The 19,955-nt window shown below is 40.5% G+C and overlaps 1 protein-coding gene across 3 annotated transcripts; it reads left to right on the plus strand.

The window, feature by feature from the left end:
• The first annotated feature begins 254 nt into the window (after window positions 1–254).
• On the plus strand, window positions 255–15,952 carry LOC115177465 (extensin-like). 3 transcript variants are annotated; one of them, XM_029738269.1, is made up of 5 exons: window positions 255–361; window positions 6,669–6,814; window positions 13,821–13,959; window positions 14,168–14,275; window positions 14,444–15,952. In XM_029738269.1, exons 2-5 carry the CDS (start codon window positions 6,669–6,671, stop codon window positions 15,683–15,685), a joined length of 1,635 nt encoding a protein of 544 aa, XP_029594129.1. In that variant the 5' UTR covers window positions 255–361; the 3' UTR covers window positions 15,686–15,952. The 3 variants fall into 3 exon arrangements, with proteins under 3 accessions (XP_029594129.1, XP_029594136.1, XP_029594145.1); XM_029738276.1 differs by having other exon boundaries at window positions 272–361; window positions 6,631–6,814; XM_029738285.1 differs by lacking the exons at window positions 255–361; window positions 13,821–13,959 and having other exon boundaries at window positions 6,688–6,814.
• Window positions 15,953–19,955: the final 4,003 nt, after the last annotated feature.

The following is a 19,955-nucleotide window of genomic DNA, read 5'->3' on the forward strand; positions in this document are numbered from 1 at the left end:
AAACTTGAAACTTGAACTGCGGATACTTGCAAGGTTTAAAGAGCCAGATATACATCAATGCACCTGCTCAACCGCCAAGACCTGCCTGCGCTCTCGGCTCTGCCTTATATCAGTTTCTCAGAGTCCCGGGCAGAGTTTAGCAAGCAGGAGCAGGTATGAGCAATTAGTTCAGTATTTGGACATGTCTTTCCTTGGAAGCTGTCCTACAGTATCATCACAGTATGACACCAGATAAAGGGGCGTGACTACTTTAGTGGTGGGGTAGAGGAGAGGTAAAAACACAGACGACGGTGTTCTCTCATGTTTAAACCTGACACAGCAAGACAGCAGCCATTCCTGAGCTAAACTGACGGAGTTATAGGTAAGGATCATATTATTTTAAGATTATATAAACTGTATTTGATTAACTTCCCATTTATAACAAGCATTAAGTTAATCAACTTTGCTTTTGTAAAGTAGAACAAAGGAAATTGTGATTTTGTGTGTTGTATCAATGTCCAATTAAATATAAGTATCTACTAGAGAGGATTGCAAATGTTATTGCCTATCGTGAGGCATTAAAAACACATGTATATCCGGTTTCTAGAGGTGTCAGCGTAATTTGCCCAATGTGGCCATTCGTGTAAAGGCAATGTCAGGAGAGCTGCTCATTGCTGGGGGGGGAAATCATTTTCATATTCTGCATACTTACAGTGCCTTCAGAAAGTATTCACACCGCTTGACTTTTACAAAATGTTGTTGTGATACAGCCTGAATTTAAAATAGATTAATTTAGATTTTTTGTTTTTCACTGTTCTACACACAATAACCCATAATGTCAAAGTGGATTTATGTTTTTTGACATTTTTGCAATTGATAAAAAATGAAAAGCTGAAATGTCTTGAGTCAATAACTATTCAATTAAGTTCAGGAGTAAAAATGTGCTTAAGTTGCATTGACTCACACTGTGTGCAATAATAATGTTTAACATGATTTTTGAATGACCTCATCTCTGTACCCCACACATACAATTATCTGGAAGTTCTCTCAGTGAAGCAGTGAATTTCAAACACAGATTCAACCACAAAGACCATGAAGGTTTTCCAATGCCTCGCAAAGAAGGGCACCTATTGGTCTATGGGTTAAAAAAAGCAGACAGTAAATATCCCTTTGAGCATGGTGAAGTTATTAATTACACTTTGGATGGTGTATCAATATTCCCAGTCACTACAAAGACACAGGCATCCTTCCTAACTCAGTTGCCGGAGAGGAAGGAAACCGCTCAGGGATTTCACCATGAGGCCAATGGTGACTTTAAAACAATTACAGAGTGTAATGGCTGTGATAGGAGAAAACAACTGAGGAGAAAACAACTGAGGATGGATCAACAACATTTTAGTTACTTCACAATACTAACCTAATTGATGGAGTTAAAAGAAGGAAGCCTGTACTGAATAAAGCATATTCCAAAACATGCATCCTGTTTTCAACAAGGCACTAAAGTAATACCGCAAAATATGTGGCAAAGCAATTAACATCTTGTTTGGTGCAAATCCAATGCAACACATTACTGAGTACCACTTTTCATATTTTCAAGTATAGTGGTGGCTGCATCATGTTGTGTATGCTTGTAAGCGTTAAGGACTGTGGAGTTTTTCAGGATATAAAAGAAACGGAATAGAGCTAAGCACAGGCAAAATTCTAGAGGAAAACCTGGTTCAATCTATTTTCCACCAGACACTGGGAGAGTCATTCACCTTTCAGCAGGACAATAACCTAAAACACAAGGCCAACTCCACACTGGAGTTGCTTACCAAGAAGACAGCGAATGTTCCTGAGTGGCAGAGTTACAGTTTTGACTTAAATCTATTTGCAATTCTATTGCAAGACCTTAAAATGGTTGTCTAGAAATGATCAATAACTAATTTGGCAGAGCTTGAAGAATTTTGAAAATAATAATGGGCAAATGTTGCACAATCCAGGTGTGGAAAGCTCTTAGGGACTTACCCAGAAAGACTCACAGCTATAATCACTGTCAAATGTTATTCTACAAAGAATTGACTCAAGGGTGTGAATACTTGAGATACATATTTCATTTTCAATACATTTGCAAAATTTTAAAATAACATGTTTTCACTTTGTCATTATGGGCTATTGTGTGTAGATGGGTGAGAATTGAGGCTGTAACACAACAAAAAGTCAAGGGGTGTAAATACTTTCTAAAGGCACTGTACATGCTCATAGTTTAGCAATTCCCTCTTTGCATGAGCAATGAATTCATTATTGTAATGTGTTGTCACTCCCAACATCAGATCTTTTCAAATAATTGTAGTGTTGGGAACAGAAGTAGGGACCACAATATATTTCATGGCAGGCCACAAATGGTACCTAGAAGGTATTTACCCATCTTGATGTCTGTCCCTCAGACAGCTTTGCTCCTATACATCATAATCTACACTGAGTGCACAAAACATTAGGAACACCTTCCTACTGAGTTTCACCCCTTTTGCCCTCCGAACAGCCTCAATTCATCTGGGCATGGACTCTACAATGTGTCAAATGCATTCCACAGGGATGCTGTCCCATGTTGACTCCAATACTTTCCACAGTTGTGGAATTCCTTTGGGTGGTGGACCAATCTTGATACATATGGGAAACTGTGTGAAAAACCCTGCAGCGTTGCAATTCTTGACACACTCAAACCGGTGCACATGGCACCTACTAACATACCCCTTTCAAAGGCACTTTCATATTTTATCTTGCCCATTCACCCTCTGAATGGCACACATACACAATCCATGTCTAATTTGTCTCAATGCAACAACAAAAAAACAGTCTCCTCCCCTTCATCTACACTGATTTGAAGTGGATTTAACAGTTGACCTCAAGAGATCATAGCTTTCACCTGGTCAGTCTATGTCATGAAAAGAGCAGTTTTGTACACTCAGTGTATATTGTTACTATGCAAATGAATGACAAATGGATGGCATACAACACAGGATGTGACTTTTTGATCCTGGGTAGAGTATGAAATAACCTGTTTGACATAATTTTACCCCGCTGGCATAAAGAGGGTACTGCTCTATCTGGGAGTGCCTCAATTATAGTTGGTTGGTTTTGAATGGATTAGAATACCAGTTTAGAATTAACAGAATTTCCACCTTACTATATGAGAAACTGGAATTGTCCAAATACCCATACTACATGCAGTTGAAGTCGGAAGTTTACATACACTTAGGTTGGAGTCATTAAAACTCATTTTTCACAATTCCAGTGGGTCAGAAGTTTACATACACTAAGTTGACTGTGCCTTTAAACAGCTTGGAAAATTACAGAAAAATGATGTCATGGCTTTAGAAGCTTCTGATAGGCTAATTGACATCATTTGAGTCAATTGGTGTACCTGTGGATGTATTTCAAGGCCTTCCTTTAAAGTCAGTGCCTCTTTGCTTAACATCATGGGAAAATCAAAAGAAATCAGCCAAGACCTCAGAAAAAATAATTGTAGACCTCCACAAGTTTGGTTCATCCTTGGGAGCAATTTCCAAACGCCTGAAGGTACCACGTTCATCTGTACAAACAATAGTACGCAAGTATAAACACCATGGGACCACGCAGCCGCCATACCGCTCTGAGATGAACGTACTTTGGTGCGAAAACTGCAAATCTATCTCAGAGCAACAGCAAAGGACCTTGTGAAGATGCTGGAGGAAACAGGTACAAAAGTATCTATATCCACAGTAAAACGAGTCCTATATCGACATAACCTGAAAGGCCGCTCAGCAAGGAAGAAGCCACTGCTCCAAAACCGCCATAAAAAAGCCAGACTACGGCTTGCAACTGCACATGGTGACAAAGATCGTACATTTTTTGCAGAAATGTCCTCTGATCTGATGAAACAAAAATAGAACTGTTTGGCCATAATGACCATCGTTATGTTTGGAGGAAAAAGGGGGAGGCTTACAAGCCAAAGAACACCATCCCAACCGTGAAGCATGGGGGTGGCAGCATCATGTTGTGGGGATGCTTTGCTGCGGAGGGACTGGTGCACTTCACAAAATAGATGGCATCATGAGGAAGGAAAATTATGTGGATATATTGAGGCAACATCTCAAGACATTAGTCAGGAAGTTGAAGCTTGGTCGCAAATGGGTCTTCCAAATGGACAATGACCCCAAGCATACTTCCAAAGTTGTGGCAAAATGGCTTAAGGACAACAAAGTCAAGGTATTGGAGTGGCCATCACAAAGCCCTGACCTCAATCCTGTAGAACATTTGTGGGCAGAACTGAAAAAGCGTGTGCGAGCAAGGAGGCCAACAAACCTAACTCAGTTACACCAGCTCTGTCAGGAGGAATGGGCCAAAATTCACCCAACTTATTGTGGGAAGCTTGTGGAAGGCTACCCAAACATTTGACCCAAGTTAAACAATTTAAAGGCAATGCTACCAAATACTAATTGAGTGTATGTAAACTTCTGACCCACTGGGAATGTGATGAAAGAAATAAAATCAGAAATAAATCATTCTCTCTATTATTCTGATATTTCACATTCTTAAAATAAAGTGGTGGTCCTAACTGACCTAAGACAGGGAATTTTTACTAGGATTAAATGTCAGGAATTGTGAAAAACTGAGTGTAAATGTATTTGGCTAAGGTGTATGTAAACTTCTGACTTCAACTGTGCTTAAACTGCATACTCATGGTTGCATACTATTTGGTACATACAATTTTGTAAAAAGTATGCCATATGCAACCGCCACAACATAGTAGCGACTCCTGATTGGCTGAGTAGGTAGGGTGAGACCGAGTGCAGGTAGATTTTTCCAAATTCAACAGACATGCATGCATTAACCAGCCTGATAATAGCTATTTTATATAATAGCTTATTTCCAATTTGATTAATCTCTGGAAACAAATAGAATATGAATGGAATTATAGGCCTATTCAGCTAGTTATAGGCAGACTGTCACATTCGACCCCGTAGCCCATATAGCATCTATCCTATTTAAAAAGGACTGAAGACAGAAAAATATAAGTTGGTTCCATTTCAACATATTTATTAGTGAAACCAAATAACCTTGTACACACAGCAAAACATTTCAAATATTCAAATCAAAAGGCTATTGCACAGAAAAACGTGGATAGTCAGGTGCATCGCAAATTCAGAATCACTGGACAGCAACATAATAAACTAAAGCACTTATCATTGGGAACAAGATCAGAATGACTGCTAACTGACACATTCAGAAAGAGCTCTGAAGGAAGGCCAAGAGAACAATAAAAACGTTTCAATGAGAAAACAGAAATCCACTTTTTGGATTTAAAAAATAAATAAAAATAAAGCTTTTGTTTTCAAAGATGTATCCTACGATGCAAACAATGATCAGTTTAAGGAGAACAAAAACGACTTAGCTTACATTTGAACACTACCGCAGAGGCTTTGCTATTCGACATCTTCACAATTAAGTTTCCTAGTTTTGTTGTTAGGTCCTAGTTCTCTTTAAGTAGCCAATCACTTGCAGCCCACCTCTTCCAATGCATTGTGGAAAAGTGTGGATTGTATATAAACCATACTCGATTTAAAAAAATGCACATATTAAACATATTTTGTAATTCTGACAATGCCTCATGCGCGATTGCGCTGTTTTTACCGCTATTTGTCGATTTCACTAGTGCATCCCCATACCCAGTGGTGTAAAGTAGCCTAAGTAAGTAAAAATACTTTAAAGTTCTACTTAAGTAGTTATTTGCGGTATTTTTGCTTTACTTTACTATTTCTATTTTTGACGAATTTTACTTACACTAGATTCCTAAAGAAAATAATGTACTTTTTACTCCATGCATGTTCCCTGACACCCAAAAGTACTCGTTACATGTTCAATGCTTGGCAGGACAGGAACAGAACATCCTGTTCATCCCTACTGCCTCTGATCTGGTGGACTCACTAAACATATATGCTTTGTTTGTCAAATATGTCTGAGTGTTGGAGTGTGCTCCTGGCTATCCATAAAATAAAAACACGAAAATTGTACTAGTTGGTTTGCTTAATATCAATAATTTTCAATGATTTATAATTTTACTTTCATACTTAAGTATATTTTAGCAATGATATTTACTTTTGAATCAAGTTAATTTAAAACCAAATACTTTTAGACTTTTGCTCAAGTAGTATTTTACTGTGTAACTTTCTCTTTTACTTGAGTCATTTTCTATTAAGGTATCTTTACTTTTACTCAAGTATGACAATTGGGTATTTTTTTCCACCATGCCCATATCTAATTGATTTGTCAAAGCCCAAATGAGTATGACATCCAGGCATTTAAAGTATAATCGATTTTCGAAATGTTGCTTACTATTAAACTTTGCTATTTCACATACTCAAGCGGCCTACTATTTTGGACGCAAGTATGGATATCCAGACACTGTACTGCGGTTGCAACACTGTTTGCTTTAGTTTCTAGTCAACAGACAAACCCTTCTCACCAACTCCATTATCATCTTATTTGGAATTCTCTCTTTGTAACTTTGAGAGAATTGACTCTGTAGGGTGTACTTACAGGTACTTACCATAACAATAGTACTATAACAAATGTTATGCAGAGGTGAATGCTTTTGTTGTTTTTGGTCAACATTTTTCTAATTTCTGTCAGATCTTGACCTCACTACCCACTCCCCACCAAACCTCTAGATGGCGTATTCCACCAAAACTCTTGCTGCTGGCTCGTTCGGGAAGATATACAGGGAGAAGTACAATGACACCTGGGCTGCAATCAAGAAGGTGCCACAACACTTAATCAATAGGAGAGACCTGGAGAGAGAGTGTCAAGTATACAAGTGAGTATGACAGACATTGTGCTATCATGGTATGTTGCTAAATGGTGATCTCAGCCCAGAGGGAAAGTATTTTGATCAGTTGTCTTTTTTTCATCTCTGAAGAAAAATGGTTGATCTCAATTTTGTATAATTTAGTGATCCCTTATATCTGAACTGTTTCCCCTAAGAGAATTAATTCTTGAAACGTTCATGAGACAAATGAGCTTGAATTGAGACTTCCATTTGAGAAGCATGAGAAATAGATGAGATCTCCACATGAGCTCATTAATGTCTCATTTATTGCACCAAAAAAGCCTTTTTGAGCATCAAGGAGATATATACACTGGTGTAAAGTACTTAAGTAAAAATACTTCAAAGTACTACTTAAGTAGTTTTTTGGGGTATCTGTATTTTACTTTACTATTTATACTTTTACTTCACTACATTCCTTAAGAAAATATTGTACTTTTTACCCCATACATTTTCCTTGACACCCAAAAGTGCTCGTTACATTTTGAATGCTTAGCAGGATAGGAAAATAGTCAAATTTACGCACTTATCAACCAAACATCCCTGGTTATCCCTACTACCTCTGATCTGGCGGACTCACTGAACACACATGATCTGTTTGTAAATTATGTCTGAATGTTGGAGTGTGCAGGTGGCTTTCTGTAAATAAAAAATACAAGAAAATGGTGCCATCTAGTTTGCTTAATATAAGTTTGCTAAATTGAAATTATTTATACTTTTACTTTTGATACTTCAGTATATTTTAAACCAAATACTTTTAGACTATTACTCAAATAGAATTTTACTGAGTGACTTTTACTTGAGTAATTTTCTATTAAGGTATCTTTACTTTTACTCAAGTATGACAATTGGGTACTTTTTCCATCACTGGATATACAGTTGAAGTCAGAAGTTTACATACACCTTAGCCAAATGCATTTAAACTCAGTTTTTCACAATTCCTGACATTTAATCCTAGTAAAAATTCCCTGTCTTAGGTCAGTTAGGATCACAACTTTAATTTAAAGAATGTGAAATGTCAGAATAATAGTAGAGAGAGATTTATTTCAGCTTTTATTTCTTTCATCACATTCCCAGTGGGTCAAAAGTTTACATACACTCAATTAGTATTTGGTAGCATTGCCTTTAAATTGTTTTACTTTGGTCCACCGTTTCGGGTAGCCTTCCACAAGCTTCCCTCGAAAAGTTGGGTGACTTTTGGGGCATTCCTCCTGACAGAGCTGGTGTAACAGTCAGGTTTGTAGGCCTCCTTGCTCGCACATGCTTTTTCAGTTCTGCCCAAAGATTTTCTATAGGATTGAGGTCAGGGCTTTGTGATGGCCACTCCAATACCTTGACTTTGTTGTCCTTAAGCCATTTTGCCACAACTTTGGAAGTATGCTTGGGGTCATTGTCCATTTGGAAGACCCATTTGTGACCAAGCTTCAACTTCCTGACTGACATCTTGAGATGTTGCTTCAATATATCCACATAATCTTCCTTCCTCATAATGGCATCTATTTTGTGAAGTGCACCAGTCCCTCCTGCAGCAAGGCACCCCCACAACATGATGCTGCCACCCCCGTGCTTCACGGTTGTGATGGTGTTCTTTGGCTTGCAAGGCTCCCCCTTTTTCCTCCAAACATAACGGTGGTCATTATGGCCAAACTGTTCTATTTTAGTTTCATCAGACCAGAGGACATTTCTCCAAAAAAGTACAATCTTTGTCTCTATGTTGAGTTGCAAACCGTAGTCTGGCTTTTTTATGGCGGTTTTGGAGCAGTGGCTTCTTCCTGGCTGAGCGGCCTTTCAGGTTATGTCAATATAGGACTCGTTTTACTGTGGGTATAGATACTTTTGTACCTGTTTCCTCCAGCATCTTCACAAGGTCCTTTGCTGTTGTTCTGGGATTGATTTGCACTTTCGCACCAAAGTACGTTCATCTCTAGGAGACAGAATACATCTCCTTCCTGAGCGGTATTAGGGCTGCGTGGTCACATGGTGTTTATACTTTCGTGCTATTGTTTGTACAGATGAACGTGGTACCTTCAGGCATTTGTAAATTGCTCCCAAGGATAAACCAGACTTGTGGAGGTCTACAAAATAATTCTGAGGTCTTGGCTGAATCCTTTTGATTTTCCCATGATGTCAAGCAAAGAGGCGCTGAGTTTCAAGGTAGGCCTTGAAATACATCCACAGGTACACCTCCAATTGACTCAAATGATGTCAATTAGCCTATTAGAAGCCATGACATCATTTTCTGGAATTTTCCAAACTGTTTAAAGGCACAGTCAACTTAGTGAATGTGAACGTCTGACCCACTGGAATTGTGATACAGTGAATGATAAGTGAAATAATCTGTCTGTAAACAATTGTTGGAAAAATGACTTGTGTCATGCACAAAGTAGATGTCCTAACCGACTTGCCAAAATTATAGTTTGTTAACAAGAAATTTGTGGTGGTTGAAATATGAGTTTTTAGGACTCCAACCTCACATGCTGACCAGACCAGACACGTTGCAGGCGCGAGCGTTACAAAATAAATGTAGAAATATATGTCATTCAATTATTGCAACCACACTGCTCGTGCGCGCCAACGAGTGTCTGCATTGCCAAGGGCTAAAAGTCATTCCTATTTCTGACGCAGATCGAACTATTTTGCCGGTTGTCGTGGTAATACTATGAAAGTGTAGATGCCAATCACCATATAAGTTCAATGATGAAAAAGCCTGGGAGGAGAGATGACTAGAAACAATTCGGTTGACCATTTTATGTGTGGATCAATTGTCAGAGTAGAGGACCTTGTGCATTTCAGGTAACATAACAACTCAATGTTTATATCCCAGGACAAATTAGCTAGCAACAGCAAGCTAGCTAAATAGGACAAATTAGCTAGCAAGTGCAAGCTAACTAGCTAAATTGCCATACATGTTTAATGCTTTTTGACCTGTACCCAAATTAATGTCATTGGTTTAGAGTTTGTTTTAATATTTTAACCTGCGTGTCGTGATCGCGTTTGGTGTAGGGGACAAAATAAATGTATGCACGATGGCGCACGCGCGCAGCCGGTTTGGGTTCCGTGTAAGTGTATGTAAACTTGCCACTTCAACTGTATACATTATAGAAATGTGCATGCATTAAACACATTCAAGTTTCACAACAACACATTCTTTAAATGTTAACTACTTTTAATGTTTAATGAATTAAAAAAGTGACTGGGAAGAGGTTAGATTGCTTTTAATACAAAATAGTATTGCTTGTAAATTAACAAAATAGTCCAAATATGGCCGTCTCTAAAATTGGTGTGAAATTGAAAGTGCTGTCATTAAACCTACTAAAATAAACAGGAGCTGGCTCCCACCCCCAAAAAAGTTGTTACAGGTGCTGACTAACGGCAAGTAAACTGCATGCTATTAAAACATACATAGAGTTAAACACTATATGCAGGCTCCCAGTAATTTATAGGGTAAACCACAAACGTTTTACCACCCCATTTAGACAGAGCCAAAGTGTAAAACTCCCTGCAAAATGCCTGGGAGAGCTGCCTAAAAAGCTGTCAGTCAGCACATACCAGCTCATGACTGGTACAAACTGTACCACCTCCACACCTAGTGAAACTATGTTATAAATACTGAAAATGATTGCAAAAATCTTACATGTGTCAAAATGGACCTGGAGTTCAACTGAAATGCAGCTTAACCCATATGAAATGACATAATGCATTAGGGTTTAGGGCTGGGAATTGCCAGAGACAATACAATATTATCGTGATACTTTGGTGACGATACGATATGTTATGCGATTTTCACTATTCTATATGTATTGCAATTCCATACTGTGATTTTATTGTGATTCGATGTTCCAAACATATTGCTCACTGACCATATGTCTGCTACAGAGAGACGAGTGAGCCATGAGAAGACAAGTTTTGATCCGTCATAGAAATAAATGCTGAAAACAAATTGAATCCCTTTTGGTGCAGGTACAGCCAACTAGCGCAAAAAAGAATATTGCGGCATTGTCATAACGATTCAATATAGTGTGAAAGATAATATCCTGATATGTAACTGTATAGATGTTTTGCCACATCACTATTAGTGTTGTCCCGATGCCAAAATATTACCCACAAAACAATACATGTGAAAGTATCACGATACCGCTGCAAAACTTTTTTGTCACTGATATTCTCATCTCGTATCAATATAACTCTGAATTTTACTTCACGCTATTCACAAATAGCACAAATATTTGCCTGTGGCAGCTGCTGTGGTTGTGTGAGTAGTCGTTACGGGGTCTGCCGTGGTCGCTGTAGCCCATGCTGACTCATCTGTAGACCCTTTCCCCTCTCTCGCTCGGAGTGGTGTGGGTGGTGGGAATACTTAGAGGAAGAGTTGGCCTCCTGGTAAGATCACCTTCTAGAGACGATCCCACCTGAGTCGCTGTCCCACTCTCTGTCGGTCTGGGGTGCAAGGGGTGGAGAAGGCATTGCAGGGTGCTGTGCCATATGCTTTCCAGCCCCTCTAGCGTTAGGATATGCGGGGTAGAGCGGGGGCTTGTTAGGACGGAAGGGTGCAGTAGGTGGGTGACCCCTGTGATAGGGGTCTTGAGAAGGTGCATGGGGGTCCTCCAGATAAAGGAGAGCTTTGTATGCCCCCGCTGAGGAGGAGACAGCAGAGGAGGACAAGGGCAACATGTCCTGGGGAGGGTAGCCTCAGCCAGTCAACGGCCCAGCGCTGTATCTAGAATGTCTGACAGAAACACAATGACAGAAAGAGGGTTTAAATTAAACAAAAGTTGCCACATTTAATATTGTGATCATAATGAATAGAAAAAAATATATAATACCAGTATTTTTACTATTTTCTACATTGTAGAATAAGAGTGACGACATCAAAACCATGAAATAACACATGGAATCATGTAGTAATCAAAAAAGTGTTATATTTGAGATTCTTCAAAGTAGCCACCTTTTGCCTTGATGACAGCTTGACTGCTCGTCGAAAATCTGATTCCAAAATCATGGCCATTATTATGGAGTTGGTCCCCCCCCTATGCTGCTATAACAGCCTCCACTCTTCTGGAAAGTCTTTCCACTAGATGTTGAACCATTTCTGTATGGCCCTCGCTTTGTGCATGGGGGTATTGTCATGCTGAAACAAGAAAGGGCCTTTCCCAAACTGTTGCCACAAAATTTGGAAGCACAGAATCGTCTAGAATGTCATTCTCTGCTGTAGCGTTAAGATTTCCTTTCACTGGAACTAAGGGGCCTAGCCTAAACCATGAAAAACAGCCCCAGATCATTATTCCTCTTCCACCAAATTTTACAGATGGCACTATGCATTGGGGCAAGTAGTGCTCTCTTGGCATCCGCCAAAACCAGATTCATCCATCGAACTGCCAGATGGTGAAGCGTGATTCATCACTCCAGAGAACGCGTTTCCACTGCTCCAGAGTCCAATGGCAGCGAGTCCAACCATTCCAGCCGACGCTTGGCATTGCGCACAGTGATCTTAGGCTTTTGTGCAGCTACCCGGCCATGGAAACCCATTTCATGAAGCTCCTGACAAACAAGTTCTTGTGCTGATGTTGCTTCTATTGCTTCCAGAGGCAGTTTGGAACTCGGTAGAGAGTGTTGCAACCGAGGACAGATGATTTTTACACGCTACGTGCTTCACCACTCAGCAGTTCCGTTCTGTGAGTTTGTTAGGCCTACCACTTCCCAGCTGAGCCGTTGTTATTTCCACTTCACAATAACAGCACTTACAGTTGACCGGGGCAGCTCTAGCAGGGCAGAAATCTGACCAACTGACTTGCTGGAAAGGTGGCATCCTATGACGGTGCCACGTTCAAAGTCACTGAGCTCTTCAGTAAGGCCATTCTACTACCAAAGTGTGTCTATTGAGATTGCATGGCTATGTGCTCAATTTTATACATCTGTCAGCAACGGGTGTAGCTGAAATGGCCAAATCCCCTAATTTGAAGGAGTGTCTATATACTAAAATGACATACCCAAATCTAACTGCCTGTAGCTCAGGACCTGAAGCAAAGATATGCATATTCTTGATACCATTTGAAAGGAAACACTTTGAAGTTTGTGGAAATCTGAAATTAATACAGGCGAATATAACACATTAGATCTGGTAAAAGATAATACAAAGAAAAAAGCATGCGTTTTTGTTTTTGTAACATCTTTGAAATGCAAGAGAAAGGCCATAATGTATTATTCCAGCCCAGGTGCAATTTAGATTTTGGCCAATACATGGCAGCAATGTATGTGCAAAGTTTTAGACAGATCCAATGAACCATTGCATTTCTGTTGGACTGGCCACCCCTCATAACCTGGTTCCTCTCTAGGTTTCTTCCTAGGTTTTGGCTTTTCTTGGGAGTTTTTCCTAGCCACCGTGCTTCTACACCTGCAATGCTTGCTGTTTGGGGTTTTAGGCTGGGTTTCTGTACAGCACTTTGATATATCAGCTGATGTAAGAAGGGCTATATAAATACATTTGATTTGATTTGAAGACTGCCCAAATGTACCTAAATGGTTTATTAATAAGTTCATAACTGTGCACTCTCCTCAAACTATAGCATGGTATTCTTTCACTGTAACAGCTACTGTAAATTGGGCAGTGCAGTTAGATTAAAAATAATTTAAGCTTTCTGCCAATATCAGATATGTCCATGTCCTGGGAAATGTTCTTGTTACTTACAACCTCATGCTAATCGCATTAGCCTACGTTAGCTCAACTGTCCGGCGGGGACCAACCGATCCTGTAAAGTAGACATTTTGAAATGTAAGAAAATGCTCTTAGTCTCATTTTGGTGTTAAATATATCTAATTTGTGTCTAGGAGAAACAAAGGGGAAAAGATGGTCTCTTCTTGGATTTTGCTTTGCTATAGGAGAGATGGTGCTGATGAAGGTCACTACAGAAGTGATTAGTTGTGCTGTCTGTAGACTCCAATGTCCTCAACTCTTTCTCCCCATTTTCTTTCACACTTTCTCTGTGACCTGGGACTCCAGTAAAGCGATTCATCCTAACATAGTGAAGCTTCTGGGTAATCCAACACTCAAGGACTCTAAGTGGATCATCCCCATGGAGTTCATCTTTGGAGAGGAACTGGAGACAACCATCTTCAAATCACAAAAATCTAAAATACAGGTCTGCCTATGGATCCCACTGCTGCCACCAAACACACATGTGACAGTGTTGACAAAAGTTCACATAGAAAAACTCATATCTAAATATATCTGATTTAACAAGTATCTATGCCTACAGGATTTTCAGGGGGCCTTCCCAACATTATTAACACATTTCTATGTGCAAGTCAGCTCATCAGTTGATAATCAAAGCCTTTGTTCCCCCACAGTTGACTCCATCAATAAAGGCCAACATCATCACAGGCATGTGTGAAGGACTGCTTCACCTACACAGCAAAGATATCGTCCATCAGGACCTCAAGCCTGAGAACATCATGGTGAGACAGACATTAAAATAGTTGTTGTTTTAATGTTCTTCATTAATTATGCAAGACTTCTGAAGCAGTTGTTCATCTGTTGTTGGGAATAAAGGACATTATCCTGCTAAATGCTTCGATTAGATATAAAACAATATTTCTCCGCCCCTCTCAAATGATCTCTTCCAGGTAGAGCATGACACTCACCGAGCTGTGATCATTGATATGGGACTGGCCAAATTCTTCCGCAATGGCCTAAATTCTGCCATGGATATGGGCAATGAGGCCTACTCTCCACCTGAGGTCCTGCAGAGGAGGGGCCACCGAGACCAGCGTTCGGACGTGTGGGCTATGGGTAAAATCATTGCTGAACTCTGTGCCAGAGTCAGGCTGCACACCCCCAGTGTCTGTCCGGCTAAGATCCAAGAGATCCTCAGTCTCCAAGGACAGCAGTACTGTAACGCTGTCTGTAGGATGGTGCAGAGCGACCCCACAGTGCGAGCCACCATGGCTGGGATCATGCCAGAGATACGAAGGGCAGTGGGAGGTGGCAACACCGGGGAGCAACAAAGAGGACATCTTCCGACACCCTTTCCTCACACTGAGATAAAAGTAACATCGCCAGGTCCTCAAGCTCCTGTACAGCATTCACCCCCTCTATCAAGAGCTGAGTGCACAGCCTCACCAAGGCCTGAGGTCAAGACGCTAGTGCGAGCTCCTGTGCGAGCGCTTTCTCCATCGAGATGGGAGCGTGCTGCCTTGCCAAAGACTGAGGTCAAGACTGAGGTCAAGACAACACTGCAACCACAACCCGTACAGCGTTCACCTTCCCCGTCAAGGTGGGAGCGTGCAGCCTTGCCAAAGACTGAGGTCAAGACTGAGGTCAAGGCAACACTGCAACCACAACCCGTACAGCGTTCACCTTCCCCGTCAAGGTGGGAGCGTGCAGCCTTGCCAAAGACTGAGGTCAAGACTGAGGTCAAGGCGCCACTGCAACCACAACCCGTACAGCGTTCACCTTCCCCGTCAAGGTGGGAGCGTGCAGCCTTGCCAAAGACTGAGGTCAAGACTGAGGTCAAGGCGACACTGCAACCACAACCCGTACAGCGTTCACCTTCCCCGTCAAGATGGGAGCGTGCAGCCTCTCCAAATCCTGAAGTCAAGAACTCACCATCTCCCCTTCCAAAGGTAGACCAGGGTAATGCACTGGTTCCATCAGGCATGTTTCAGCCCAGTCAAGATGTCATGAAACAGCTTCTCTACGAAGAGGCCTTGAAGGGTCTCCCATGCCCACTCCCAACAACGGGAAAGGTGCGAATCCGACGTTATGAGCAAAGGAATGGGGAAGTGGAGACTTGGGAGCAAAAGGAGGTGGAGACTGAAGGAGGGAGGATAGTCAAGTTTGAGGATGTGATGTTTAACAACAAGTAATAAGTAGGGTATTGAGAGGTTGTGAAATAGTTGCGAGTTGATTTGACTCTGCTTCTGAAATAGTTGGGAGTTGATTTGACTCTGGTCACTCCCCTTACATCCTTCATTGTAAAAGTCTGACATTTTTATGGAGAAGGGGAAGAGTATATTTGGGAGATGGAACAAACTAATGGAAGAATTCTAACGTCCAGTGAAACTATACCAGACGTACTGTGCCTAAAAACAAAGTGACACAATATCCCACAACGTGAGACCCCCCCAAAAAAAGACTATTAACAACAAAAGTTTTCTTGCACTGGTAAGAAGGAAACCTTTGAGTGAGTTAAGGTTGAGTAAGTACATTCAAGATCATCCCTAAATCCTATCACTTCTTCTAATGCTACATGATGTTACAGTATGGCTACAATGTTGCACAACTGGTTAGGTGACAGTGTACAGAGGCACCTGGAGTCAAATAACTATCTGTGAATGTTTATGAAAACTTTTTGTTTTGGGAATCTCATCCTTGTTGCAAATCAGTTGACTCTTTAGCTCTATATCATACATTTGACTGTGTAGATACAGTACCAGTCAAAAGTTTGGGCACTCCAACTCATTCAAGGGTTTATCTCTTCTTTTTACTATTTTCTACATTGTAGAATAATAGTGAAGACATCAAAACTTTGAAATAACACATATAGAATCATGTAATAACCAAAAAAGTGTTAAACAAATCAAAATCTATTTTATATTTCAGATTTTTCAAAGTAGCCACCCTTTGCCTTGATGACAGCTTTGCACACTCTCGGCATTCTCTCAACCAGCTTCACCTGGAATGCTTTTCCAACAGTCTTGAAGGAGTTCCCACATATGCTGAGCACTTGTTGGTTGCCTTACCATCACTTTGCGGTCCAACTCATCCCAAACCATCTCAATTTGGTTGAGGTCGGGTGATTGTGGGGGCCAGGTCATCTGATGTAGCACTCCATCGCTCTCCTCCTTCTTGGTCAAATAGCCCTTACACAGCCTGGTGGTGTGTCGGGTCATTGTCCTGTTGAAAAACAAATGATAGTCCCGCTAATTGCTAACCAGATGGGGTGGTGTATTGCTGCAGAATGCTGTGGTAGCCATGCTGGTTAAGTGTGCCTTGAATTCCAAATAAATCACAGACAGTGTCACCAGCAAAGCACCCCCACACCATCACACCTCCTCCTCCATGCTTCACGGTGGGAACTACACATGCAGAGATCATCCGTTCACCTACTCTGCGTCTCACAAAGACACAACGGTTGGAACCAAAACTCTAAAATTTGGACTCATTATACCAAGGACAGATTTCCACCAGTCTAATGTCCATTGCTCGGGTTTCTTGGCCCAAGCAAGTCTCTTCTTCTTATTGGTGTCCTTTAGTAGTGGTTTCTTTGCAGGAATTTGACCATGAAGGCCTAATTCACGCAGTCTTCTCTGAACAGTTGATGTTGAGATGTGTCTGTTACTTGAATTCTGTGAAGCATTTATTTGGGCTGCAATCTGAGGTGCAGTTAACTCTGATAAACTTATCCTCTGCAGCAGAGAACTCTGAGTCTTCCTTTCCTGCGAGCCAGTTTCATCATTGCGCTTGATGGTTTTGGGGACTGACTGCACTTGAAGAAACTTTCAAAGTTCTTCAAATGTTCTGTATTGACTGACCTTTATGTCTTAAAGTAATGATGGACTGTCGTTTCTCTTTGCTTATTTGAACTGTTCCTTCCATAATATGGACTTGGTCATTTTACCAAATATACCACACCTACCGTGTCACAACACAACTGCTCAAACGCATTAATTTGTGGAATTTCTTTCCTTCTTAACTTTTAACAAGGCACACCTATTAACTGAAATGCTTTCCAAGTGACTACCTCATGAAGCTGGTTGAGAGAATGCCAAGTGTGAAAAGCTGTCATCAAGGCAAAGTGCAGCTACTTTGAAGAATCTCAAATATAACATAGATTTTGATTTGTTTAACAATTTTTTGGTTCCTACATGATTCCATATGTGTTATTTCATAGTTTTGATGTCTTCACTATTATTCTAGAAAATAGTAAAAAATAAAATAGTAAAAATAAAGAAAAACCCTTGAATGAGTAACTTGTCCAAACTTTTGACTGGTACTATAATAATAAGCATTTGTTTTGTATCATCTAAGACAAAAAGTTGTTACATTTTTCTTAAGAATAAAAGCATATATTTATAAAAATGACTGTGTTATCCTCTTTACAACAACAGTGTTCAAAATAACCTTTTGCAAGACTGCCAACCAGAGCTGTGTTCAGCAACAGAAACGGTATCCCACACAGTTCATCCACTTCATCCAGTCAGAAGGAACTTCAATGGTGTTTGAGTAATCATTTTGTTAATCAATCATTGTATAAAGTCACTCTGGACTGTGCAGGCTTCATTGAGAGAAGGGAAATTAAATCAGAACTATCACGTTGTCAGTGAGGTCCATCTTCTGGCGCAGGCACCCTGGACAGCATATCCACATCATAATGGAGTGAAAGTCAAGTTCAACATCGACTGAAGCCAAAGAGCACACATACAGACACGATCATACGATATCATGATATTATAATAAACCATGGCATGAAGTGATAAAAGGTACATACTGTACAGTACATGTAGCATACGTCTTACGAATCACTACACAAGCGTACACTGTAGCATGCTTCAGGAGACTCAAATGTGAAGTCACGCTGTAGTGGTCTGTGTGTGGTTCTCTGTACATTCCACTCATCTAATACAGGGTCTCTGTGTCATGCATAATCAGGCTTCATATGGAGTAGAAAAGGTCAAGACATAGCCGACATACTGAAGCAGGTCATCCAGGAGATTCCTAGATCAGATGGTAGCGCACACACAAACCTCAGCATACCTGCAGTCAGTGGCAGCCCGTCTATCCCTATGTCAGCATGCAACCACATGCACAGCTATCAGACATCCACTGTTTCTCTCTCGCATTATTTGGCACTATTTAAGCTTGCCATAACAAAGGGGTTGAATAGTTATTGACTCAAGACATTTCAGCTTTTCATTTTTAATTCATTTGTAAACATTTCAAAAAACATAATTCCACTTTGACATTATGGGGTATTGTGTGTAGACCAGTAACAAAAAAAATCTAAATTTAATCAATTTTAAATTCAGGCTGTAACACAATAAAATGTGGAATAAATCAAGGGGGATGAATACTTTCTGAAGGCACTGGTGGAACGACCCATATGCTATCAGTGGCTGAAAGAGGTTTTTCATGTATTTATCTCCTAGTCTTGCTATCACTAGAAACCGGTTCCATTCATAAATCTCGACCTGAAGTTTAACCTAAAGTAAGAGTGAAAGGACAAATAGAACAAGACAGGTTTTCTAAGGCAACAGGGTTTTCAGCAGCAACCCTGGTGCTGTAGATACAGTATATTTAAGCAAAAAAACCCAGGGGGGTGTGTTATATTTTACCTTTATTTAACTAGGCAAGTCAGTTAAAAACAAATTCCTATTTTCAATGACAGCCTAGGAACAGTAGGTTAACTGCCTTGTTCAGGGGCAGAACAACAGATTTGTACCTTGTCAGCTCAGGGATGTGAACTTGCAACCTTTTGGATACTAGTCCAACACTCTAACCACTAGGCTACGCTGACGCCCCATATGGCCAATATACTGTGGCTAAGGATTGTTCTAAGCACGACACAATGTGGAGTGCCTGGATATAGCCCTTAGCCGTGGTATATTGGCCATATACCACAAACCCCCGAGGTGCCTTATTGCTATAATAAACTGGTTACCAACTTAATTAGAGTAGTAAAAATCATATCCGTGGTATACGGTCTGATGTACCACGGCTGTCAGCCAATCAGTATTCAGGGCTCGAACCATCCAGTTTATAAAAACTCAGTCAGTCTTTTCTCCTCTCTTCCTCTCCCCATACCATAAACCCCTTTCATATGATGAAAAGTCAATGGAGTGGCGAGATATAGTTGGAGAAGCTAGTACCAGTACCGAGTTGATGTGCAGGGGTATGAGGAAATCGATGTAGCTACAGTTGAAGTCGGAAGTTTACATACACTTAGGTTGGAGTCATTAAACTCTTTTTTCAACCACTCCACAAATTGTTCTTAACTGACTTGCCTAGTTAAATAAAGGTTAAATAAAAAATAAAAGCAATAAGGCACAATTGAGTATGGTATATGGTCAATACACCACAGCTAAGGGCTGTTCTTACGCTTGACGCAACGTGGAGTGCCTGGATACAGCCATTAGC

The sequence above is a fragment of the Salmo trutta genome, chromosome 3, assembly GCF_901001165.1.
Source record: "Salmo trutta chromosome 3, fSalTru1.1, whole genome shotgun sequence".
In the NCBI taxonomy this organism is placed as follows: domain Eukaryota; kingdom Metazoa; phylum Chordata; class Actinopteri; order Salmoniformes; family Salmonidae; genus Salmo; species Salmo trutta.

Excerpts from the sequence above, each read along its gene's own strand:
- LOC115177465 (XM_029738269.1), top strand. The coding sequence starts at position 6,669 with ATGGCGTATTCCACCAAAACTCTTGCTGCTGGCTCGTTCGGGAAGATA. Across the intron at positions 6,815-13,820 it reads AGAGAGTGTCAAGTATACAA|TAAAGCGATTCATCCTAACA; the intron begins GTGAGTATGACA and ends CTGGGACTCCAG. Across the intron at positions 13,960-14,167 it reads CACAAAAATCTAAAATACAG|TTGACTCCATCAATAAAGGC; the intron begins GTCTGCCTATGG and ends GTTCCCCCACAG.